General features: G+C 36.7%; 1 protein-coding gene across 2 annotated transcripts in view; it reads left to right on the top strand.

Annotated features, from left to right (window-relative positions):
• Window positions 1–26,426, top strand: part of ADAM23 (ADAM metallopeptidase domain 23) — a 147,026-nt gene extending 120,600 nt beyond the window's left edge. The window contains exons 22-26 of one of the 2 annotated variants that reach the window (XM_033112242.1): window positions 224–343; window positions 1,931–2,099; window positions 4,057–4,168; window positions 11,280–11,370; window positions 22,414–26,426. In XM_033112242.1, the coding sequence (XP_032968133.1) occupies window positions 224–343; window positions 1,931–2,099; window positions 4,057–4,168; window positions 11,280–11,370; window positions 22,414–22,462 (541 nt within the window). In that variant the 3' untranslated portion in view covers window positions 22,463–26,426. Of the gene's footprint in view, window positions 1–223; window positions 344–1,930; window positions 2,100–4,056; window positions 4,169–11,279; window positions 11,371–15,366; window positions 15,458–22,413 lie in introns of both variants that reach the window. The other variant, XM_033112241.1, reaches the window with a different exon arrangement.
• Window positions 26,427–26,982: the final 556 nt, after the last annotated feature.

The raw sequence follows: 26,982 nt of genomic DNA, 5'->3' as shown, positions 1-26,982 counted from the left end.
CAGTCATGACCATCTTTCAGTGCTGGGCACTGGGCTATGCCAAACAAAAATGTGATCCTGTTAGTAAAGAAGGAGGGGATCATAGCCAACCAACAATATCTGGACAAACGTATTTTTTTACAAGGAAAGAGACTATTGAATATATATGGACTGAATAGTTTTGTATGTTTTTTTAGCTTAATTCCTCCTGTCTTGTTCTATTTTTTTTTTTTAACATGTTTAGTGATGTGTTCTGTGGATTTTTACTCTGTACCAATCTTACTCGGGCTCCACGTATTGGTCAACTTCAGGGTGAGATCATCCCAACTTCCTTCTACCATCAAGGCCGAGTGATTGACTGCAGGTAACATTAATGTTGGAAAAGCTAATGAATCATGAGAATCACAAATTTAGAAAAATCAAGGGAGTTGTTTTCTATTTCTCACAAGAGGAATGCTGAGATTTTTTTATCACCTTTCATGTTAAGAGTCACTTAAAAAACAAAGTTGTATTTTTGAACAAATGCAAAATGCATTTGTTCAAAAATTGCATTTTGCATTTGTTCAAAAATAGTACCAGTTGTTAGTAGTGAGGCATTCTTTGTAATTATAATTTTAAGAGTAGAATTATGTTATCTGTTTTGACCCATGATTAAAGCTTTGAGCATTGGAATATGTCACTATTTGAACACTGTGTGTTTTATTTTTTATGACAAAAAGAAAAGTTTAAGCTTTACTTCATATAGCGTGTATCTAGTTTAGAAGATGGTTTAATAAATATCCAATCACATGTAGAAAATATTTATTAAAATATTATTTATAGCTGTAGGCAAACATTTGAAGTCCAATTATTGGTGAGTACTGGGGACAGAAAGTATGAGGCTTATTTTTTAAGCCAGGGAGTCATACTGTGTTCCAAATAATCATTGTTCCCTTCAAGTCATAATTCTAAGATGCTATACTCTCATTCAAATGGTCCTGTAGTTGATCAAAACACTTCTGTAATTCCCCCTACAGAAATTGTCTTCAGCATCTGCAATCTTTTATCCTTAATATTTCCCAAGTAGCAAACCTTCATCTTATGTGAGTGAATGTAAGATTTGGAAACATCCAAAAGTAACTGTCAACAAAATCTAGTAAATAGATTGGGTAACCAAATTGGATAATTCTGGCTTGGTTAAATGATTGCTGTTTATCTAAATGGCTCTAAAGGCAATTCTAACAGGGGCTTAGACAATAAAATCCTTCCTGGGATAAATTTATAGTCTTCAAATATAGTTTGATAGACACAAGCTTCCTTTGAATATGTAAGTTGTCACATGTCATTAGATATAACAGTCTTGTTAAGTTAAACTGTTGTGTTCTAAACTGGTGTATTTGTAAAATTTTCAGCAAGATACTCTATTAGTAATTATAGTATTGATTATTATACAAGTTCAAGTTGTTCCTAACTGAAATTTTAGGAGTAAATATCCATAAAGAGGAACCACTTAATTTTTTTAATCATGAATAATCCAGTCCTCTAAAGTAATAATAATCATTTATTTGTTCTTTTTGCTCAACATCTGCCTTTTTGTACCATGACACACCTGAAAGCCTTGGAGAGCTATGATAAAATTGCTTCTCTTGTTCTTGTACAAACATCTCTCCCTAGTCTTAATGTTGGTCTTGACAACAAGTGAAGATTTAGAATACGCTTTGTGCAGATGACATTTTTTTTCCTGATGACGTGCGGTGTAATAACGTCAAGGAAAGGTAGTTTCTTTTATCATGCTCTTTCCTTAAGGGGAGGTGGGGAAAAGGGGGAAAGGAAGAGAAAAGTGGAGAGATGCTAGGAGAAATCCATGTCCCTAGCAGCCTCTTCAGTGTCATGAAGAGCAAGGCTCATTCAGGTTGATGTTGTATTTCTAAGTGTGGTGCTAATGATTGTATGAACATGTTTCTCCTTTTAGTGGTGCTCATGTGGTTTTAGATGATGACACAGATGTGGGCTATGTGGAAGATGGGACGCCATGTGGCCCATCTATGATGTGTTTAGATCGGAAGTGCCTACAGATTCAGGCCCTCAATATGAGCAGCTGCCCACTCGATTCCAAGGGTAAAGTCTGTTCAGGCCATGGGGTAAGTAGGCATCACTGTTTCAATTCAAAGCGTCCTCCATAGTCCTCAAAGTTCACAGTGGTGAGACTTCCAGTTCAGCTGCCAATGTCTGTGCACTGACTCTGATAATTTATTAGTCGCCTTACCTGCCAACAGTAACACCCACAGGTATTGATACGGTGTATTTTTGTTGTTTCTTTTATCACTGGGTATTTGTATTCACCACATTCTCTAGATATAGCTTGATGTCTGAGGAGTTGGAAGAAAATTGATATGATGCCTGAAGGAACTGTGTAGACCCACTGTGATTACTTTGTAGCATTCAAAATAACTCACACCCTCTCAGTAATTCCCTTTCAGCTACTCAGCATGCATACTGAGTTCGGTGTACAAGATCACATCGGACTGGAGGTTGGATCACTGATACTATTCACATGCTTAAAGTTCTGTGGTGATGCTTGCATCATTGCCAGACATAGAAAAGATACTCCCTCTTCCTACATATATCTTTAATTCTGTGAAAAAAGTGTTTGGGCAGACATTTCCTGGCAAACCTAGGCTTAATATCTAAAAACAAATCTTAATAGTTATTTAAATTGGGCTTAGTAAAGGAAAGATATTTCAAAATTTGTACAGACAGACCTCAGAAATGGATAACAGAGACATGAGGAAACTGAGAGCAAAGATGCTGGAATGAAGGTAAAACTACCCCCAAACATAGGTAGCTAAGCAGGTGATATGGGATAGAACAAGGTATAAAGGTGTAAGAAGCATATGTGCAATGACTATGTATTATAGTTTCAGGTTTGGTCGAATCATAGGCTCGCAAGGGAGGCTGTAAACCCTAATGATCAAGAGCATGGATTTAGACTATAAAGAATCCTGAGTTTGAATCCTGCCTCTGCTTCTTGCTATCCCACTGATTGGGCAAGTCAATTAACCTCTCTCATCCATCACGGTGCTAGTGGAAGGATAAATGAGATGCTATACCTAAAACACTTAGTTTAGCATAGGTACTTAGCACATAGTAAATGTTCAGTAATTGCTACGTTAAAATAAAAGCACTGGGCAGAAACTTGCCGTTATGCTTTATAAACATTATAAAACTTAATGCACAAAACGGCCGTTGATACTCTACTATCCCTCTCACTTTTTTCTTGTTAAAAAAGGTCAAATTCAGTCTTGTTAATCGTAATCAAAGTATTATAACATTTCAGCTTAAAAAGCTTCTTATACCAATAAGCTTCAGTCAATTTTATCATCTCTAATAATCTGTCCCTGAATGTATTTCACAGGCAGCTAAAGGTTTAGACTACTCTGTCTCTAGTTTACAAATGGTTATTTATTTCATCTAAATTACAAATTCATTACAGCATGCTGCTGGGTCCCCAGAGGAAGAGAGAGGAGACAGAGATAACTCTAGTAGGGTCTTGAGGCTGGCTGACTGAGAGAAGACATACCATGGCAGGGAAGGAAAGTGGGAGGGGTGCTTGTTTGGTTGGGAAAGTACCACCAAATGAATTTGGTGTTGAGCATGGTGAGGTAACGAGCAACGCATTGGTGATATATGTCTCCTGATCTTTAATCTCTGACAGTGCCTCTTGAACCCAATATCAACGAATTCCTTGAATTAAGCATATATGTTTCTAAAGTATGCTCCTAGAAACAACTACTTCAGAAAAAAACTGCATTGTCAGACGTTTGTGTACATAAATAATATCAACATGAATAATTAGCATTTAATTTTAAAATGTCTTCCTTTTAATCTTTACTTTTTTATAATTAACTGAAAAAACACCATTCGATTTTGACCCATACGTGACTTCCCCTTGTCTAGTACTCAGAACTGGAAGAGTTTTAAAAAATTCCACATCGTTTTTAAAGTTGTTTGCCTGGCCCCATGTCTCTTTTACATTTATCACCAGTATTCTACAAAGTGCAGTGAACATGTTCCATCTCTGTTCTTTGTTCTTCACAGGTGTGTAGTAATGAAGCCACCTGCATTTGCGATTCCACCTGGGCTGGGACAGACTGCAGTATCCGGGATCCAGTTAAGAACCGTCAGCCCCCCAAGGATGAAGGACCCAAGGGTTTGTGTGATTTCAGTTTCAATTCCTAGTATATTGATTTATTGGTACTCTTCCAATGGCACCAATATGACAACTTAATAGATTGAAAGGAGACACAAAAGACTATCTCTTTTTGCCATTAAAATGTATAATTCATGTTAGTGTAGAATTAATGATTCTAGTATATCATATTGAAAAAAAATGTTTGAATTACTCCTTAGTCTAGAACTGAGATTAGGAAGAAGTAAATGGACCAATTTGCTTTCTTCCAGTTTTTTTTTCTTTCCTTTAAACTCCATTCTTTTTTCATAATCACAAATGTTAATCATTTTATAGTTTGTCTAAACTTTGTCAGTTTTCTAATAGATAAATCTTTTTGGCTGACATGAGACTCTGATCATCCCTCAATTCTTGAAAAGTGAAATACATGGAAGTTATAGTCTTCCATGTTGTGTTTTCTAATACACTTTTGATTAGGAAGTATTGGAATTTTTCATAGAACTTTAATTGTTTAAAGAAAACATGAAAGATCTGGACCTGTGGTATAATTAGCCATTAGAAGCAAAGAAACTAGAATTTTAGAATTAGAAGACATCTCAGTGGCCAACTACGCTGCCGCCCTCATTTTGCAGATGAGAGTGCCCAGGCCCTGAGGTCAAGTGACGTGCTGTCGTTACCAGGGTAACCAGCTACCGGGCTGGGAACAGGATCCCAGCCCTGGCCCCTTCTCTTCTGTTACATAACACTGTAATGTAGTCTATGTCATCGTGAAAATAGCAATCACTTTGTCATTATTCTCCCCATTCCCAACCCCCGGTATGACTTTTAAAGATCAAGAAAAGTCATTCATTGCAATAGGCTTACGGTAGTACCTGTAGCATTTGTATGTACTTGAGAAACCAGGAGTTACCAGAACAAGTGGTGGATTCCAATGACATTGTACCTCAGGTTCTTCTTTCTCATGGTACTGCTAACAGTATTTTATAAATAACTATCGTGCTTTTTTCCTAGAGGTAGGAAAAATAACATATAGAAATAGTGCCATTTTGATCTCCTCAGTTTTGGATGAAAGCTCATTTAAACTCTCTGAAGTTCAGTATTGTCCCTATGGGAATATATGGCTTCAAACGCATATGAAACTCTATAGTCCTCAATTCCTGAAGAGATTTAGGCTGATTCGCATGCATGCTTAGTGTTCAGTAATAGTGGGTGTGTTAAAACCCTTCATACTTTTGCTTAATATGTCTATGATATTAAAATTCTATAAGAATTATAATCACACCCTCAGTCTATTTTTGTCCTCCTATTTCTAAAAAGGAACCAATCCCACTGTTACATGTAGTCTTTTGTTACTTTAAAACTAGAACAAAAAAAGGCTTGGATACACCTTCAGAAGTTAGATTGAGAGAAGATTTAGGCTCTGACAGGAGAAGCAGAAGTTCCTTTTTTTCCAGATTTTCTCTCCGTGACGTATCTGTGATCCTCGTAAAGACCTAGGTGGTATTTCCTCAAGGGATGTATGAAGATACATGAACAGATGAGCAGAACTAAATTGGCTTAGACTCTGCCTTGTTTCATTAGCTAGAGTAAGGGATTATTAATTGTCTGACTCTATCTATTCCTCATTCCTACACCCACCCAGGCCTAGAAAACTTCCTTGGAGGCATGAAGTGAACAGCTATATTCTAGAGAAAAAGATACTCACAGCTACCTTTTTTTTTTGTTGTTTGTTTTGCTTTCCCCCTATTTCATGTGGTACTATTCTACATTATTTTTAAAGATAGCCTTTTTGATCCTTCAAGTAGTACATGTTATTGTAGGAAATTTTGAAAGTACAGAAAAGATTAAAAAGAAAATAAAAATCACCCTTAATCCCACAACTCAGAGGTGATCAATATACGCATTCTGGTATATTTCATTCCTGTTGTATTTTTCCCCCATTCTTAATGAAGACACTGGAGGCATGAGAGTAAGGGTAACCATTGGTTCAAAAATTGTTAAAATCCTCGTGATCTTTAATAATCTTGATAAAATTTTTAAAAGCCATAAATTGATATTAACAAAGAGCAGTTCTTATTGTAAATTATTAGATTTCCAGAAAAGTCAAGCAATTTTAGCATAACTCAATAATAGCTTTATCTTTATTTATTTATATCTTTTCAGCCTCTATAGAAAAATCTGTTAACATACTAGTAAAATGAGGAACAACAGAAATCAAAGCTTTAATACTTTGATTGTTGTAGGTTTTATGACTTTATTTTTGATACTCTGGTTAAAAGATGATGATGAGAGAAAAACTTTTTAGTTTTTATACAGATAGCAAATTTTTATTGACTATCTGCTCTTCAAAAGCACATCCTTGGCACATAGTAGGCACTCAATAAATATTGCATCCTTTCCTTTTGGGAATATGTAAAGGAAATGAAATGCTTCATATTAATGCTGATTTTCAGTTTACCAGTATTCATATATTGTATTACCTTGCTGAAGAGGACCAGGTGATGAACTCAAGATACGAAACAATTGGTACTTTCTTGATTGTGAGTTCAGCAGCTGTGTGAGGAGCCAAGGGTTTTCTCTGTAACTGCGTGCATATATTCTTTCTCACGATCAGATTGGTTTTATTGGCACTTGCCTTACTGAGTCCAGTGTTTGGGCTTCCCCAAATGCTTGCCATATATAATGAGCAACACCCATAATGATCTGACCTGTCAATTCCATAGGTGAAGGTTTTTCTATGTAGATAAAGTGAGAGGGTATTAAGAAATACTTAGTTTTACTGAATTTCATTATATTTTCTTGCTTTGGAGAAAAAAATTCTAGAAGCAAAATGAAAGTATTGCCTTTTTATTTTTTTCAAATCATGAACATGGGCGTAAGAGATAAGTTGTTTGGAGCAAGACCAAAATAGTAAAAATAAAGGTGAATTCTGTGAATATTTCATTGATTTGGGCATGTCAGAAATGAACTAATATGTTTTGGGTATTTCTTTCATTTTAATTATAAATTCCCAGAAGAATGAAAATTCGAGCTCTCCATCTGGGTAGGAACTAAAAACACACATGAAAAGTATTGCCATTGAAGTCACCCTGCATTAGCTAAAGCTGTTCAATTTTGACCCACTTGTTTAAAGCATGCAAGATTATTTGTTCCACCTTCTCAAATCGTAATTATTAAAGGGCAAGAAATAGGATTTCAAAGCAAAAACAGTGTGAACAAGGATTTTTTATAAAAGATTTTCTATTACATATTACTTTATTTTTTTCACCTTGTCGTTTATTTACATACCAAGACTCTTCTGGTCCCGTTTCTCCCAATTTATTTCCACTGAACTCACTGAAAGAAACTTTTTGGTTTGTTCTGCCATGGTAGAGTATATTTGAACTCTGTTTAAGAGACCTAGAATTCCCACCTGTTGTGGAGGCAGCCATGTCCATAATTTTTGTCAGTTGGTAGGTGTCTTTGCATGATGCTTATTATGGAATACACAGGACCTTTTTTCATTGGATGGCTTATATTACCCACAAGAGGGAAGAGAAGATACTGGAACATCAAATGTTTCCATTGATATGGAAAGGCAGAAGAGCTTTCCTGGGAAGCTTTGCTCAGACCCTTTTATCATGACCATAGTCACCAAATCAGAGATAGAAAGGCCTTAGTGGCAATTCAGTCCAGACCCGTTTTACAAATGAGAAAACTAACTGAATTATCAGGATTAACAGATAGGGGCAGAGCCAAGAATAAAACGTAGATCACCTGATCTTGAGCCCTATTGCACGCTGCCCCATTTAAAGCTGAGTACATGATAAATTGGTAAGCTGGTTCTTATAGCACAATAATAAGTACAGGGAGTGTAACAATAACCAAGTAATGATTAACCTTATTATCTGATTCATTACTTGTCAAAGGAAGTGTTATATTATTAGCATTTAGTATTTTGAAAACAAGAATTTCTAAGTCTTAGTACCTTAAAGATCATTATTTAGTGTTTATGTTTGCCTTTTGCATATATCTTTTTAAAAGATGACTTCCTTTGTGAGTGTACAAATCTGTGATTTTGTAGTTCAGATGATTAGATATGGTATGTTATGATTATATGATTATGCTCATTTAAAATTATATCTCACAGGTATTTTTCTCACTAACAGTAGCTTTATCAATAACTTAGGAATTTACCAAGTTTTAAAATTTTTCAATAATTGAGTTTATTTTGTTTGGATTTAGAAAAATGCCATATTTTCATAGGCAGCTAAACTGACTGAAATAATATTATCATATGAAATAATTCATTTTTTATTCTTTTAGATATTTGTTCCAGTGTATTCCAAAATTAACTTCATTTTTAAAATTATTTGAGGGAAAAGGGTAGGGAGATATGAGTGTATGTCTGACATATTGAAATATGGAGTTAGATAAAATATGTGTTTGTCATGCCAATATTATACTTTATAGTATAAAGAGTATATTTAGTATTTATTTCTAATCTTGAATTTTAGTAAAATAATAAATCCCTGCAAAAAGAACTTTAATCCACAGAATACAAATGATGGCTTTAATGCCTCCCATCTTTGAAGTATTAGGGATGTAGGATTTAGCCCCTTTTGGCTCATTGGGATCACATGAACTACATAATGCACCTTTCTGTTTCAGAAACTCTCCAAAAGTAAGGAAAAAAAAGACAAAAAACAACCACTCAGTTTCAAAAACACAATTTCAACATGTCTGAAGCATGACTTGTCTGGAAGAATTCTACATATAAAATAGAAATTCTTAAGAAAATGAGAAAATTCAAGAGTTTGTATCTTGATATTATATACTTAATCAAAAATTCTACCTTTTAGCACATCTGAACCTCAATAGCAGGGACCAAGACTAAACATAATAATAATAAACCAGCAAACAACAGAAATAAACAAGGAAACAAAAATGAAAACGTATTGCTAGATAATAGTTTCCACATTAAAGTTATAGTGAAAGGTAAGTGTGTCAAAGAATTAGGGAGCAAAGTTAAATTCCTGGTATGAGGACTGTGTTATTAGTTAAAATCTTTAAGAGTGCCATCTTCAGATTTGGTGGGATAAAAAGAAAAATAGGATACATTGTCATGTGCCCAGATAGTTCCTGGAACAGAAAAAGGCATTTAGTAGGTAATGAATGAATGAGTGAATGAATGAACAAATACAGTCATATCATAAATGAATTAGTACAGAAGTAAAACTAGAGCAGAGGCCCCCAGGAGTCCAAGAAATTTTTTCCAATGAGATGATAAATTCTTTGTAACTGTGAAGAGCAGCTGAGACCTCAGTTTGCAAATGTCCTTTGTAAAATTCCACCCACGAGTGAGCCACTCAATTTGCGTCAGTTTGAAAACAGATTGAGTCACTATTTACTAGAAGAGATAACCTTGTTAATATCCTGATAAAGAATCAAATGGCTTTTACATATATTTTCAGTATACTGGAATTTAAAGTAGTGGGACGGATGGTGAACAAGGAAGGAGAGGATACTTTTGAAAAAGCTATTTTCCCACTTACTTTTATTTTGCATTGGTGTTAACAGTACCTATTTATCAGTGAAGGATTTGGAGATAATTATTCTTGCGCTCAGTGGAGATTACAGGATATATCTGTTTGTGTACTGCATACTTATTTGAAGCATCTGTAGAAATGTCTTGTCCCTCTGGTTGTGTTTCTAATACCTACATGATGGATTACCAAATTCTCTTGATTCCGCAGTGAGAAATTACATCCTTAGCCTTTTTACATAGTTATTTTCATTCATCATTCATACAGTTCCTATAATTTTATAAAAATTAACAAATTTTCATTCAGCATCGCATTTTACATGAATGCGTGTGTTTCCTGTAATATGGCTTATATAAAAATTGAAGAGGTAATAGGACTCGTGTATTTTGGCTCTGAGAGCCAATGCCTAAAACTTAAGCCAAAAAAAAAAAAATTTTTTTTTAAATAGTATGTCCTAGTTAATTTAGTATTCTGAAAACAATGATTTTCTAAGGTCATAAAAAAAGTGATGCATTATGTTTGGAATACCTTTTATCCCAGTATTTTCCTCTACAGTATGGAAATCTGAGCTATAGTTTACGTTACTTTGGATTCTCATGTATTGTCATATTTGGAAAACATTACCACCACCTTCCATGTCGGTCTTTTCTTCTTTCCCCTCAACACTCTCAGTAGCCTTTGTCTGTTTTATGTTGTGTCCCCCATCTATTTTTGCTTTTAAGGACAACTCAAGTTATGCTTAGTTAATGATAAAACGAGACTCGCTCACTCTTTACTTGTCCTGTGATAAAATGAAATAATTGTACGATTGCTCACCTGAGTTAGAAATCTAAGGTTTTCTCTTCTTTGGGAGAATATTTAGCTAAAAAGTCAATGAGCCCAATATTAAGCCTTAAGAAATTGTGACTTCTAGTCGTGGTTCGTTGTGTTGTTTCACTGTGTCCCACAGCACACAATCTGTGAATTCAGCCGTGTTGAAGCCAATCTCTGTGTTCATTGATAAATTGATATGAAGCCAGTACTTTTGATTCACAGAAATGTGAGAGAAAGTGCATATATATCCACACACTTGCACAGACACACTCAACCCTAAATAAATGCAGTTATTTGAAAGACACCTTTTCAGATAAAGTAACTTTCCAGTTAAAAATGCATTTAATTTTAAAGATACTCTCTTTTTAAATTTGTAAGGATTTTCCCCAAAATTGAATATGTTCTGAATTTTAAAAAGATGTAGCTTCCTAGGCTACAGCTTGAGAATTTTTTTAAAAGTATACTAATGGTTTATTACTTTGGTAATTAAAATATAAATTTGCAGTTATGCAATTTCATTTTAATTTCACCTCACTCCTTACGATACCTCAAATTGGATTATTTATGTTTAAAAGTATAAGATATTATGCTTTTAGGTAGGGTTTGTGGAGTTTGCAGGTAAATTCAAAATTACCCTTGAACATTTTCAGTGTGTATGTAGATGTTAATTTCAAATTATTAATATTTAACTGACTTTCAAAGCATTTCCTGGAGAGATTATTTTGTATGTTAGTGAAATCAGTGTGTAATTAACTTCCTTTGTTAAAAGCATCTTCGTTTTTCCCTCCACACAGTGAACATGGCCACGAGCAGGCTAATAGGTGCCGTGGCAGGCACCATTCTGGCCCTGGGGGTGATTTTTGGAGGCACAGGGTGGGGAATAGAGTAAGCATCTTTGTGAGTTTCAGAGTGTTTCTGTTTGGTTCCTGGTGTGTGAGCTGACCCTTAGTTCCTGACTCCCCCCGTGTCGTCTCATTGCTGTGTTTCCCGTAGTAGTGCAACTTGTGGTGTGATTTGGATATGTTTGTGTCGTGTGGTTTTCTTGTGCAGTGGAGAACCTTCTCCTGTCTGGAACAATGTGGGGCATAAATAATATCGGGGTGCTTATGATGTCTTCACATTAAGCAATGGTCCCAAAACCTTCCATTGCTCCTTCGCTTATAAAAGTAATTTTAAGATAGACTCCTTTTTTTTTTTACTATTTATTGGCAAAAACGCTTTTATATGAGTGTTATATTAAGATTCTTATAACAAATTTAATTATCACCAGTCAAATAGGTATACAACTAGGAATTATTATACAACTAGGAATTATTAACACATGTAGTTCCTTTTAAAGATAATCTGAATGATAGCCACTGATATCTTCTCCATTTTTTGAGAGTGATATAGGAGGCTTCAGCTTAATTAAAAAAAAAAAAGATATTTAGGATACTGCCTTTATTTTTTCTTATAAGATAGGTTAATAATTCAAATTCGAAGTTTACATAATATTTGGGAACAAGCAGCATTAAGAATGAAAAGATATTTAATCCAAACCTGCAAAACCTTAAGTGAACAGTTGCAAATTATCTAGTAGGTTTGTCTTAAAAATAGTCAGTATATAAATATATATGTGCCACTTGCCCTCACAGAAGTACAGCTCTCCTGGTCCCTTTATTTAGGTTGCTCTGTACTTGATCCACATCTTTAGAATAGCTGTCAGTTCTCTGTGGGATATCGCGTTCATGAGATTGCTAATCTGTAGACTAAAAGATAATAATTTTTTTTAAAAAACTGTATTTGACTCTCTAATTACAGAGAGAGCATTTGCAAATAACAGAAGTACTCCTTCACATGTTGTCTTTGCTACTCACCGTGGTGGTGGTAACACTTCGCAGCAGCCCAGGAATGAATTATTAGTATCTTAAGGAATTAGATACCCTCCATTCAACCAGCCCAAACCACAGGCATGTTGATAACATCACAGTTGCACCCCACAGATGCTGTTCTTATGTACTGGGTCTGGGAGCTACAGCATTAAGGGGGGAGCACGTCAGTGGCTTCACACTTTGTGTTGAAGATGACCTCAACCTTCTCTCGCCTGGATCGCAGGGCTTTCAGTAGACTTGGATCTTCTAACATATCCCATCAGTATGGACTGTGAAGCTAGTTGACCCAGGGGAAGCTAGAAATCCTGGAAAAGATAATGTTGTTTCTGATTAGAAAATAAAGTATATAACAGAAATAAAATAGTTAGAGAAAACAAGAACTTTGTCCCATAAAATTTCACCTTAGGTCTGTGGACTAGATTATATACCGAAGTAACATTCCTTTTCCAGGGGAAATTCTACTTATATATTTATGTGAAATTCCTCCATGGAAGAAAGGTAGTTTTTAAAAAAAATCATCCCAATTCCATTTTTTTAAAAAATATAATTTATTGACTGTGGTAGGCTACAATGTACTAACTGAAGGGATGAATTTTAATAATTTTCCCTTTGAGTCTTAGAGCTAGGCAAACTCCAAGACCTTTGTTGTAAAGCATAGTTCTTGTTACCGGCATTCATTTCATCCATCCCTTCCAGTGTTGTTGGTTTGTGGCCATTTCTGGTTGTGACAGGTAAGTCTGTATAAGTGTATATATTTTTTCTAAAGTAGGTGTTATTATTATTGGCTTATATGCTGTTTTTTGTCTATTAGTTTACTGATTTTTTTCCCCTTCAAATTCTGAATTTTGCCATAATTGTGAAGAATAAATACAGTTAAAAAAAAATAAAGTCCACATAGTACAATATAGTTTTAACACTTCTGTAGTTTTAACTGATAGTGCAATGTTCATTTTGTCACTAAGGAGTCCATGGACAGAGAGGTTTTGTTCTGTTTATTTTGTTTTGCTTTTATTTCTACTCAACTTATACTTGTAAATTAGGAATCATTTCTCATGGATTATGTATTGATTGTAATTCCAACCTATTTTCTGAGCTAGTAATGTGCAAATCATATCGAAAGCATAGATTATATTCATGGTAATATCAATATTTTTAAATGTTTTTTTCAAAATTTGCTTCCCTATTAAACTCTGGGGAGGAAATTCATGTAAATGGAATAATGTTTCATTAGTGCAGGGTTAGCAAACTTTCCGTAAAAGGCCACATGGTAAATAGTTTGGGCATTGCAGGTGACGGGGCTGTCTGTCACAGCTTTGCAATTCTGCTGTCTTAGCATGAAATCAGCCATGAACAGTATGTAAATGAATGAACGTGGCTGTGTTCTTTGAAAAAACACTCAGCAGGGCCAGATTTGGCCTGCTGGCTATAGTTTTCGGACGGTCGATGTAGAGCATAAACTTCAGTCAGACAGATCTCTGTTCAGATCTTGCCTCCATCACTTATTAACTTCTGGAAGCCTCTGTTTCTTCATCTATTAAACAGGGATAGTCATAGTCAAATGCAATTATATTTGTTAAGCGCTTAGAACTGCACCTGGCACATAGTGGTGCTCAATATGTAGTAGCTAACCTGTTTTTATTTTCTCATTATTAGTAGTATTATTTTTATCGGTATATCTCTAAGGGCCACTGAGATCTGTGTTTTGTGGGACCTCAGTGGTTAGTCTTATGAGTGTGTCACAAGCCCAGGAGCCTGAAGAGACCACATCGCCGAGACTCCCAGGATAGCTGTCCTCCACCTTTCCACTCACGCCCACAAGCACTGGGTGGTCTCTGAATAAAAACATGCCGCACACAATTTCAGTGCTGCTAAAAGTGGCATCCATTTATGTACACAGTTGAGGGCACTGATGTGAGCAGAAAAGAGAATTTTTTTACACAGCTGTGAATGTATACACAAACGCGAGGATTTTAGGGGAACTACCAAAACTGGCTTTGTGACTTCTGGAACAGGGACATAAAGTTAGGACCGAAGGTATTTTGCTGTCAGGGGGCACTGTACTTGCTTATAGAATCCTGTAGGATGTGCTATTTGAAATAATTCTTGTCCTAAAGTTGATGTTGTGTACATTTAAAAATAGTGATCCAAGGTGTTTCCCATGTGAGTGGAGAGCATGTACTGTACTATTTATCAACTCTTACTCAAACAATTGATAGAAACCCCATTTTGTATTTTTTTCTTGCTGTCCTTCCTGCTTCCCTCCTCCCCCCTTTTTAAAATATCTCCAAACTTCAAACTTCAAATGGGAACTTGAAAGACGGTCTCAATCTAACCTAAGGAATCTTTCTTCCATTTCCTCCAAAATTACCGAAATGAGTTTTACGCTTCCTTTAGATCTTGCCTTTGCAACCTCATGTTGCTATTGAAACACTGTATGGGTCTGTACAGTAAAGAAATATAACTTTGAGCACAAGCTTCAAAGTCAGATTTCTATTGGTAACCTCCTCTTGGCTTGTGAATTTTAGCTGGCTCCCAGTGGGTGATAAAAAATTTAGCATTCAGACAACTTTGTGTGCTGCTTGAAAGAACACTTTAGTATTTTTCCTTTTTTCATGCCCTCATTTGCCAGTCGGATTGAGCTAATTCTAATGCAGTCATGTTCTTTATGTGCTCTTTTACTTGTTTGACTCATGGTACTGGGAAAGGGGAGGAGAAGAAAGACGGGCAATGACAGCCATTGGGCATATTTGCTTCAAATTCTGTGAAAGGTGAATTTAATAGAACTGAATTGTCAATGGTGCAGAAGCTTTCAATTTAAAGGCATTCAAATCCAAACAGTAGCTATCCATAACATTGAAAGTGCAATTAGGCTAAGTAATAAAGACGTCTTACGTGTTTAGCAATTTTTTATGCAGGGTATTTACTTTCTGAAACCGCTTAACTGCCTTTCCCTTGTGGTAACGAAAGTGGTTGGCTCATATGACTTTCTTCCCACGATCCTTTGTCACAGGTCCTAGTGCCACCAATCTCATAATAGGCTCCATCGCTGGTGCCATCCTGGTAGCAGCTATTGTCCTTGGGGGCACAGGATGGGGATTTAAGTAAGCGACGCCGCATGTCTTCTTCTCAGTGGCTCTGGCACTTCTCTTTTCTGCTTACATAACCAAGTTTTGAGTTCCTGCTACAAGTTTTAAGAGTAAAACTGCTAAAAATAAATATTTTTATTTAGAATGGGTCAGAAAAGAAGAAACATGGAAACTCAAATGTCATCTTCAGGCAAGTGGGAAAACATGAAATGTAGAAGGGATTCACGTGCACCAGTTAAAGGAGAACAAAGCAGAAGTTCTTTAATAGAAGGTATTCCAGCTTTTAGGAGCCAGCATTCTGGGATACATTTATTTATATACAGCTAATCGAGGAAACTCTGTAGTTGGAAAGAGTGGATATAAATTTCTTGTATCTGTTATAACTGGTTTATGTGCCATTGACATTTTGAAATTTTCACAACCTAAGTAACCATTTGTTCATTATTTTTCGCGTATAACATATCATATATAGCTTTGTGATTTGAAAAGCTTCATTATTTTATAAAAACAGACTGTAAGAAATATTTTCATTAGTTCCCTAACCAACTGAATTACTTTCATATTGGAATTTGAAATCTGTGGCTTTGTGATACTTAATATTTTCTAATTAACTGCTAATATTGACATAACTGGTAGGCCTGGTGTGTTTTCATAGTAACCTTTTAGTTTGGATTATACATTGATCACCGAACTAAGTTTGTGTAAATAGACATGCCAGATCATCACAAATAATCCTTAATTATGATCAAAATTTTTAAACCTAATTTTATCCAGTTTGGATGTTTCCATACCTCAGGTTCATTGGATAAATGCTTTTTATGGCTTTTCATGCTGCAGTGACTTGATTATTATGATTTGTAAATAAGACCTCCTTTGCCAAATATTCCTTGTGATAAATTAAAATTCAACCATATCTGTAGAAACAAATTTAAGTGGGAAATAAGACCATTATGTAAGTTCAAAACCCACTTGGCCTCCTCTGTCTGGTTACTCAGAAAGTTTTTGACCTGAATTGTCTGAATAATTGCCTTAATATAAAATAATTATATTTGGAATCTGGAATTCAGTATATTTAAACCAGGTAAAATATTATTATTAGAAAACTAATTGTGAAAGAAAACCCAAAAGATGATTTAAATAAATTTAACATTTTCTGCTAATTTTTTTATATTAAGATTTAATGAGTAAGCCTACAAGTTTTGGAGTGGTTTCAACTTGGAAAGTTGTCATCAAATACTACTTTTCTACAGAAATATTTATAAACTTGAACTCATTTAGTGAAACAGTAGTTTGAGCATCAGTGTGTTTTCAAATACACAAACACAAAATGGGCAACTTACATTTGAATTTCTCGTCATAATGTTAACAAGTCATTGCCCATATAATGAGTAACTCATGTGGCACCTAACAAAACGAAAATATTTTTGTTTGGATTGGCCTGATTCAAACAAAAGTGTTCTTAGTGCTTCATTACCCTAAACAAGTCATTGTGTATTATAATAGTTCCTTGATCTGTTACTATTTTATAGTAAGCCCCCTTGAATTTTTTTATAAATATGCCTCAAGGAAAAGAAATTTGGCTCATGCCCAGGCTCGTGCCTCTTTGATATTAGGAAGCTTCAGTTTTAAAGGTTTGGAAAACAGTCTACTGCACATCTTTGCCACCCAGCCACATGCAATGCCAACTTTTCCATTTCAACATTTGGAGACAAGAGTACTATTCGGTAGCAGGACCTCAAAACAGCGGCCTGGCCTAGCTCACAGCTTGAATTGCATGTTTCTTTGGGGAAGAACGGACAAGCCTTTGTCACTGTGTATATAAGTGGATTAGGCCCTGTACAGATTATTTCTATCTGAGAGAGGTCTAATCATAAGAAGAACAGGAAAAAAAGGGGGCAAGGGGGATGGAGATGGACACTTAGTGAGGTGAGAAACAGCATCCGTGGAGCACCCAGTGCGGATTGCTGCAGGGCATGCGTGCTGCTAAGTCAATGCCCCTTCCTATGCCCTGTGACCCTAAGAAAGAAAAACATTTCAGAAAGGCACGCAGCCATGCGAAGTAAATATTTTTATGCCCTGAAACAAGCAAAAAAAAAAAAAAAGTGAAGAAGTGAAATAACTTTAAGCGCTTAAATTTGGAGACACTGCTGCTCTTGTGCTGACTCTTGGTTGCTACAGGAAGATCTGCATTTGCTTTAGATTTGAATAGTAGCTGTGTGGTTTATAGTAGTAAATGTTAAGTAATGGCTTCTACTTCGCAATAAAAGACTTTGGGTGCAGACTGATACAGTTTAGGTTTTCCCACTGCTTGGGCAATTTTGGAAATGATTAGTCTAGAAATGATTTGGAAGTATAATTATTTGCTTGCTAGTTGAACTGAAAGCCTTTGAGTTTCTCATCGAGTTCAAGGTGAATACAAAATAGGTTCCTTTAGAATCAGAAGTTGAAAACAGTTTGTAAAAATGATTGCTCTCACTACCTGTTTTGGAAATCTCACCTGAAACCAGGTTTTTATTACTAGTAGAGACATTAGCAAAGTACCTGGAAGAATTTGAGGACACGTACACTTTTAGATGAAAGGAAAAATGTATTAACTGCTCAGGGGAAGTATTGGTCTTTCCTAATGTCAGATTTCTTTAAGGGTAATACTTTGAGTAATTTACATGTGGAAGAAGTATCATACCGTACGTGACCTGTTCAAGTATAAATGAAAAATATAGCTATGCTTTGACCCCATTCTTTATAGATTTTTAAAAACTGTATCTCCTCTGAAATAGGTGGTAAAAGGATGAGTGTGTGTGAGTGTGTGTACATATGTGAATGTATGCACCTTTGTGTGTGTGAAATGATAATGAAGGTTTATTAAGATTACTGTGATAAAAATAATAGAAACTTAGATCTCTTTTAGCAGAATAGTACAGTCTGAAAGCTTTGCTTAATGCAAATAAGACTTTTGTATAAAAGTTGTAGAATTCCTGAAAAGAAAAAAAATATTTGGTACGTTATTTTATTTAACATATTCTGATGTATTGGGTAATGTGGTAGATATGGTTTAGTAACTTCAGTTAATCACATACTCCAAAAGTACAAAGATGCTAAGCGATGATTTAGCCTATGGGTTCCCAGTCTTTAGTGTCTTAGGATTTTTCTCTGAGAAATATTGTGGAAAATGAACATAGGCTGTTGACATACCAGTTTGTCCAACATTTCCCCCATCTGCATTTATTTACGCTCACCCCATGCTCCTTTTCCTCTCCATCACATATACACACAGAACAAAGCTATGAACTGTGGTACAGAGGATTGCAAACCTCTGTCCTGGTTGACTCAGGGGGACTCAGAGCCTCTATCCAACCTTGAATAATAATGCTACTCGATTAGATCATTCGAGCTGTTGCTTTTACTAGACATTGGAAAAAATCGTATAGATGAAGGATCATTTTAGTAGCATCTTCCCTACAACAGGAAAGATGACAAGTAGATGAAAAGAGAATTTCATATCTCCATATCAAAATGAACAGAATTACCGTTATTACTTTGGACGTGACTTTTTATCTGACATTCCTTAACTTTGAATACAGGAAATTAGATGTGAGCAACATAATCATTTACGTGCCCATAAAGTATCTGAACATCGTAGGTGGTGGTGATAGGAAAGAGAAATTCTAGGGGAAAAAAACTTGAAGGTAGTAGTGACATAGTTTGTTCACAATTCAAATCACAAGACTTTGGGATGAGTATTGAGCTCTTCCAACCACATCACAATGTCTCCGTCTGTGGGACCTACTCACCATGTCCCCCGGTCCCACTATTGCTCTCTCCGTGCGGTTCAATGGCCTGGCAGAGCTGTTCTTGACATTAGAGGTGTTGATTTACTACACCTGTAACTATCATATGTGATTTCTTCTCTGGGAGGACTTACCTGGCTCATGCGTTCTCACTGAGTCTCACTGTGACTGTCAGCATTTCTGTTTGGCCCACGTTCCGTTTCATTGGCCACGCTAAAGAAAGGGCTGTTTAGGGACTCACATAAATGAACATTTAAAGGACCCTATCGGGGTTATCACAAGGAAAGTTAACTGAATTGTTGTCAAGTTGGATGAAATTTGAAAAGAACCTGACATTGGTAGTTATATTTTCTCAAAAGACTAAAAGTCTTTTTTTTTTTTTTTTTTGCCTTTGGTTTTTACAGAATTAGAAAATGGAATCAATGTTAGCTAGTCTTTCAGTGAGGAAGATAAGCAGACTACTGCTTGTCTGAATTCCATGACCATAGCCTAATGCGAAGTAAGGAGCCTGATTCCGCTAGTGTCTGCTACTCCTGCGTTAGGCATTTTCTCACTCAGATCGCGCAGGTGGTAGTAGTGCCAGGCTGGCTAGGAAGACCCAGTTCAGCTCCCTGACTCGACCCTCTGGGAAAGGGAGCTCAGTTTGAGGTGGCCTAGGAGGTGTTGGGCAACGGGTTCTTGGTGGGCGGGTGGGATTCAGTGTGGAAAGATAGGGCAGTGGATAAATACATACCCTTGGAAGATCTAAAGGCTTTACAATCTGGAATGGCTATTGTTACCTGAAGAGCTTTGCTTTAATTTTGTATAGTTGTATATGTGTATGTGTATAATATATATTGTGAACAGAAGTATAGGTTTTTCAGAAGTAGTAAAGATTGATGAAACTGGGTCAATGCAAGGTTTATGGACTGTGCTAATGTTTTATAACAATCCAGAAATACCTCATGATAAGAAAGTTAATTGTCTTCAAATCCTTGTGAGCAGAGGAGATTCAGGTGAAATAGTTGTGGAAGGAGGATAGCAAGCATCTGCCCATGATAGTTGTGCTTTTGCATGAAAATTGATTTAAAAAAAGACTTTTTTTCATGTAGAAAATTCAGGACAGGCAGTTCTCAACATACAGCCCATAGTGGTTTTACAGCTGGTACGTGGGGAGCCCTCACACCCGCCTGCCACAGGAGAGTCCCTCTTTGTCCTCATCTCGGGGCTTCCCCTGCCCCCTCTGCATTAGTGGAGGAAATACGGTCCTGGAATTCCCGTTGGGATTCAGAGTCCATTTTCCCATAGAAATACATGGTTCTACAGGGGAGTCTGGCCTGGGAACCCAGTCACCCTCTATAACATTTTTTTCTATAAAAAAATGCGATCTAAGCTTCAAAAACTGACTTTTAAAAGGAGCACAAACTTTTGGAACCTGGAGGTTGCCTGTATGCCAGGCTGAAATGGAATTTCATATCTCTATTTAAAAACGAATGGGATTGCAGGAAGCACCTGGCCATGGCTATTTACCTGCTATTCCTTGAATTTGAATAAAAGAATTTAGATGTGGGCAGGCTAATCATTTACATGCACAGTGCTGGCTGGCTTGATCTTTCCTCTACGTTTGTTTCAATTGAGGAGACATTAGTTTAACATTTCTCTTGATGTCCAGTAATACATAGCTAAAAGGGTTGGGGTCCGTAGTCCTTCAGGGTCATTTCACAAGGTCAAGCTGTCCCTGTTATTCCCTACCTCACTCATGGGAAGTGTGGTTCTTTATGTGTCTGCTTTCAAGGATCTGAGCATGGGTAGCATACACAGATCTTGTGCTCTGAAGCAAACTCAGTGACAGGTACATTACGGGAGAAGTCCCTTTTGGTCTCATCTGTGTTTCTGAGGCAGCATCAGCCACGCCTGCTTTCAAAAACGTTGACTCAAAAGAGGGTTTGTGGGAGAATGGGGAAGAAAAGGAAGTGACACTGTTGCAAATAGTGTGTGCTGCAGTGGATTACCTGCTAGGCCAATGAGCCACATGCTGAGGCCATTAATGAAAATATTTTAATGAAAATTTTTAAAATGAAAAGGGAGATTGTCTTGAAAAATGTTTATATTTGGTATTTCAAAAGAGAAGCATCAAAGTGGTCATCTTGGGAAAAATAACTTTGCAGGATGCCTTTAAAACATTTTGAATTTTGGTATTGTTTCTATTTTGAATTATGTAGAGGGGAGCAGAAATATACTATAATGCTTTTGGTACTCAGGGCTGTAAGGGTATCCAGCTGGCCCTGAGTGAGTGAGCAGGGGAATGAGGGCTCCTGGGGACGCCTCGGTCTCCAGTTTTGCATGATGCCTCGGTGGCAGCAGCATTGCACCCGCCCAGTGTGCAGATCAAATGCATGAGCCCCCTTGCTTGATGCCCCACATGAAGCCAGACCATGGGGAGGTTGCAACCAACTTTTGTTGTTGCCTTGTACAAGTGTCTTGCTGGTTCTTTCTTTTCTCTTTTTTAAACATAGGAACCACTGTTTAGGAGACTGGACACTGTGAGCAAGGCATTTTAACTTGCTTCTTTCAACTAAGCTAATCTGCTGCATTTGCTTAACTAACCTGAGCCTGTGTCCATTCTCCTCAGAGTGTACCGTCTTCCTGTGCACTCTGGTTTTCTACTTTCTAGACATGAAAAATGCTAGTTCCATAGTCGGGTAAGAGCTCACACACCCAAGGCAGCAAGATAACTAAGTACAACAAGGCTTTCTGCCATCTTGGCAAAGGCTGATCCACTGATACAGAAGTCTCAGTCTTGCAAGGAAGCAGCTACAAGCCCTTCAGAGTTTTTCTTAGTTCTAACAGCCCGCTCCCTATAAAAATTTTCATCTGCTTACAATGAGCCATGTCAATTACATCTGAAATAAGAGACACATTGGGCTGCTGAGGCTTCCAGTGATTTAACATGTACAACTTGAAGCTTCTTTTGGTCTTGAATGGATATACTCTAGTGGAGATGCTGTCAAGACCTTCACAAGTGTGAGCTCGTGTGTGGTTCGATTTCAAGCTATTTTGGGAAATCTGCCTCAGTGTGAGTTGATTACTTTGCTCTGGAACTAGTGTTGTTGTCATTATCATCACCCTTTTCTCATCATGATCTGATTAATATTGTGGATATTTTCCTCCTCTGCTTCATCTTCTTTTGACGCACTCTGGAAGAAATGTCAAGAAGAGGAGGTTCGATCCTAGTCAACAAGGCCCCATCTGAACCCGCCGCCCTGGAGACACGGTGCCTCATGCTGTTGGACCTGGGTATGACATACTTGTAGCAACGTTGCCAGAACTATTAAGTCTGTAAACCAGAACACTGAGTGGTGATGACCACAGAACTAAAGTTGGGTGATCGGGATGAGGTCAAAGAAAACTGTCCTTTTTGGAAATAATTTCAAAGGACTCCTCCCACCACACGTCAAAAAAAAGCGGCAAAAGACAATGTTATAAAAAGAACTATTTCAGAATCTTTTTTTTCTTTTCCTAACTAAAGGAAGAAGGAACAACAACAAAAATTAAGTGCAATAAAAGAACCATTAAAATAGCAAATGATTTTTTTTTCCCCCTTCCTCAGCCTGCTGGCACTTAATATCTTCTCAATGATTTGGCATGGTTTTTTTTTTTTTTTTTTTTTCTTTTCTTACCAATGACACACTCCAGTGGCATGAAGATCTAATTTTCGAAAGGGTAAAATCTGCATGGCATATATACAACAAACAGCTAGCAAGCCAATCCGCAGCAAAACCTACAATTGAATTCCTAAGATGACGATGACAGATGAACGCAAGAAAGCTGCCTGGCCCCCACCCCCTGGGCTAGACCAGGCCACGAGGAACTCCAGAGATCCCTGCTCTTGTTGATTCACTTTCCCATTGTCTTTTCTCCTGGACCGAGCATCCTTTGGAAATGGGAGCTGGAATCTGAGCGATGATGCTATTGTATAGTCCTTTTATAAATGTAAATATGGAAATAAGAGATTTTGACACATCATTTTCACTTGTCTGTATTGAAATATTTTTCTTGTAAAGGTTCTCTGTAAACTTGAGTTTTTTGTTTGCTCCCCATCCATTTGGTTTCTTGTCTCTATTTTGTTTTCTGTCTCTGTTCTTCTCTCTTGTAACATGTTCAATGATTGTTGGGCTTGCTTAAAAAAGACATGTAGCCATAGATGAAGGGAGTCGGTGCACAAAACACGTTCAATTTAAAAATGAAATGCTCGAAACCAAAAAATAAACAAGGTGGAGTGGGACACAAAACAACAAAATAACCCATGTTAAAAACACAAAAATGATGTAAGTGCAAATATATGTACTGATAAGTCTCTAAATTTTTTTGATGTCATTATAGACATATGTATATAATGTAAGAAAGTAGACACCCTCTCAAATTAATCACAAAAGTGCCAAGCTCATGATTTTAGTTTTTGGTTTTGACAGTTTTCTTTCCCTGTCTTTAATGTGAAAGGAGGGTAAACTTAAAGCCTTAAATCAAAATTTTTTTTCAATGTTGAAAGCTTAGGAAAAAAGTTAATCTTTCCATTGTATTCATATCTATTATTGTCAATATGTCATTCGTGCTTCATCTTCCTGCCTCAAAAAAAAAATATGGTAGAACCCCACTGTAAAACTGGTCATGGAGACAGAAACAGCAATTACCTTCTTGTGAGCACTGTTGTAAGAGTCTCTAATTCTGTATGTTGTGTTTTTAGCAAACCTCGTTTGGCCCTCAGTGTGTTGCTGGTCTGTGGAATGTTGCCCTGGACTACACTGGGATTCTGCTAGATACAAAGTCACCTTCTTTTCCCTCCAGGCAGATTTGCAGGTGTAATTTGGCTTCCCAAGTCCCTCTGAGTTTATTTCACTTTCACTGAGGTGTCTTCTTCCACGAACATGGTCATGATCGATTCCTTTCAAGTGTGAATTATGTATGTTAATAAAGAAATTTGGTCCTCGCTTTGTTTGGAACGTAAAAACTTGTACACGATCCATTCAGTGAGCATCCCTCTAGAGACGAGCTTTCCTGAAGGTCCCCAAAGAGCCCGTGCTTCTCTAATGTCCTCTTTTTAGAAACAGGACACTTGTATTATTCACTTTGTGACAACCAAATCAGTGGCTAGATTTAGTGTTAAGTTCTTTTCAGCAAGATTTATGACGCTAGTCTCACAACTTTGGCTTTGACTTTGGAAAGGATTATGTCCTAAAAATGTACTGATTAAAACAGTGGGGTTTCCCCCCATATATCTTTCATTGTGGAAGTATCACAGTCGTAGAGCAGAAACCTTAATTTCTGTATGCTACAATAGACCATAACCTAACATCTTAACCCTGTTATTGCTTTCTGAGTACTAGGTGCTACACAGGTATGCAGTCTTTCTCTAGAACTAGCTGTGTGTTTATGTTATAATAACGAGGCTCTCCACAGGGTTTATCAACCTTATTCTTGGCTTCGTAAGATTCAAGTTGTATTCCTCACCTGGTGGCAGCAGCTCTTTCAGCCCGGAGGAAACTCAGATTACTCAGCATCTCTTCCTGTCACTGCATTATTTATGTTACTCTGTTGCTGGATCCTACTCACTAGTGGATTCTAAGCCACTGCTGAGCACACCATGTACATTTTATTGCTCTTCCAGAGGCACCAAGGTGACTTAATAGAAACAAAACCATGGTGGTTACAAAACAAGTTAAATCTTTATTAATTAACTTTTGAGCATTTCACAAACAACATTGTAAACGTGCGATGTTATGTTTTAAATCAGACCACAGTGGTCCCCAAATATTATGTACATATATGGCAAATGTCAATGTAACTTTTTGTTACACTGGCAGTTTCATAGGTAACCAAACCTATGCTCCAATGTTAAATTATGTGTGTGTATATGTAAAATACACGAGCTTTAAGCTATGTGTGTATGAATATGAACGATAATGCAACCATACCAATCATAAACAGTGGATTATAATTATTTTGGATATTAGGTTATGTAGTTGCAAACTCTTTGCTGTCATTTCTCTTGCACTTGCCATTCATTTGCTGATTTTTGTAATGTGAATACTCCTTTTTATTAATTTGAGCTCAAAGCACAAGCATATCACCGTTTAATGTTACCCAACAAGAGTTAGTGTTAAGTGATGACAAGTTCCCATTTCACCTGCTATACTTTTGCTGCATTGAGTAACGACACATGGATGAGATGTGCGCTAACTTCATCGCTCACCTGGGATACTGCATGAGCCCACTGAACTAGAGCTACTCCTATTAGATAAATGAGCAGTACACATAGGTGCATGTTATGAAACATGAATCACATAGAGCTGTGGAGTTTTACCAAGTGGTATGTGTGTTTTTTGTTTTTGTTTTTTTACTATGCAAAGATGGGCAATGCACAAACTTTTCAAAGACTAGTGTCTGAAGAACTTTACAAACAATACTTGAACCCTTTCTTTAAAGTCATCCCATCATATTTTATAGTCATTGTTGCTTCCATTATTGATTTTCATTTTTAAATGGTTTGTAATTTTTTAAATGCACAACCTGAAGTTTTGTTTGAAGTTAATGAATTCATTCATAATCTTGTTGGCTGCCTACGAAGGGAGGTTCAGTGCTCATTGTATGCATCTTTTAGTCAAGTGTGTATTAAAACTTTTGTTAACATAAATGTTGTAGCTTTATACTTTGATCATTTTTCATAAACCCTTTTTCTGTATTCTATTGTATTGTTGAATAAATGGCCATGCGCCTGATATCACCAAGAGTTTTAGCACAGGTCTCTCAATCAAAGGCTCCCTGAAAATTTAAGCAGTCAACGGAGCAAAATAAAATCTCTGATTTATATTCCCGATTAGGATTCAGTTTCATTGGACGTATTGGAAATGCTTTGCTTTTTATAAGTCAGAAAACAAACGAAACAAATCAAAACAAAAAAAAACAACAAAAAACCTCCACCTTAGAATCATACCATTATCATTTTTTTTCTTTAGTGTCGCTTCTGAGTGTAAAGGGGGTGGCTGGTAATAACATCCACACTTTTGACCTGGTACCAAATTGACAATCAAGCTGTCAATAAAATAGAATTGTAGGTTATTCGAATTGTGTTATCGAAAACATTTGAAGGAATAGATTTCCTAATGGCTCACGTAGAATTGGTCATCCAGTGATAATTCTTCTTCATGAATGTCGTCCAGTATGTCTCCTCTCCATCCCCACTGCCATGCTGTGGTTGGGCATCACAGCCACACGTATCTCACACATCTACTGCACTGACACAGAGAAGCTAGTCGGGCTGCATCATTCCTCTGATGAAAGTTTGCAGGGCTCTTCATTGTCTATGGCAGGGGTGTCCAAACTTTTTTCAGCGTTTTTCACCAATGGCCATATGCGGTAAAATACACAAACAGCCGGGCCACTCACTCGAGGTGAAGTACCTGGTTTATTTAAGTAAACTAAATATATTTTTGGAATTTGCTGCGGGCCAATTAAAAGTGGATCGCGGGCTGCAGTTGGCCCACGGGCCACAGTTTGGACACCCCTGGTCTGTAGGGATAAAGTCTAAACTTAATGTGACTTAAACTTTTGCCTGCCTTTCATGACCCCAGCCTTGTTTATTTTTCTAGCCTTCAACGGTCTTATCCTCTCACAGTCACTTGTTGAAGTTCTCAAAGAGCCTTTTCTACCCAGATCTGAATAATCTCAATGTAAATTTTATGTTCCATTCACCGTGATTCACTGGTTTCTATGTCA

The sequence above is a fragment of the Rhinolophus ferrumequinum genome, chromosome 8 (genome assembly GCF_004115265.2).
Source record: "Rhinolophus ferrumequinum isolate MPI-CBG mRhiFer1 chromosome 8, mRhiFer1_v1.p, whole genome shotgun sequence".
NCBI lineage: Eukaryota > Metazoa > Chordata > Mammalia > Chiroptera > Rhinolophidae > Rhinolophus > Rhinolophus ferrumequinum.
Note: the sequence above shows the minus strand (reverse complement) of the source record. Positions and strands in the feature narration are given on the sequence as shown.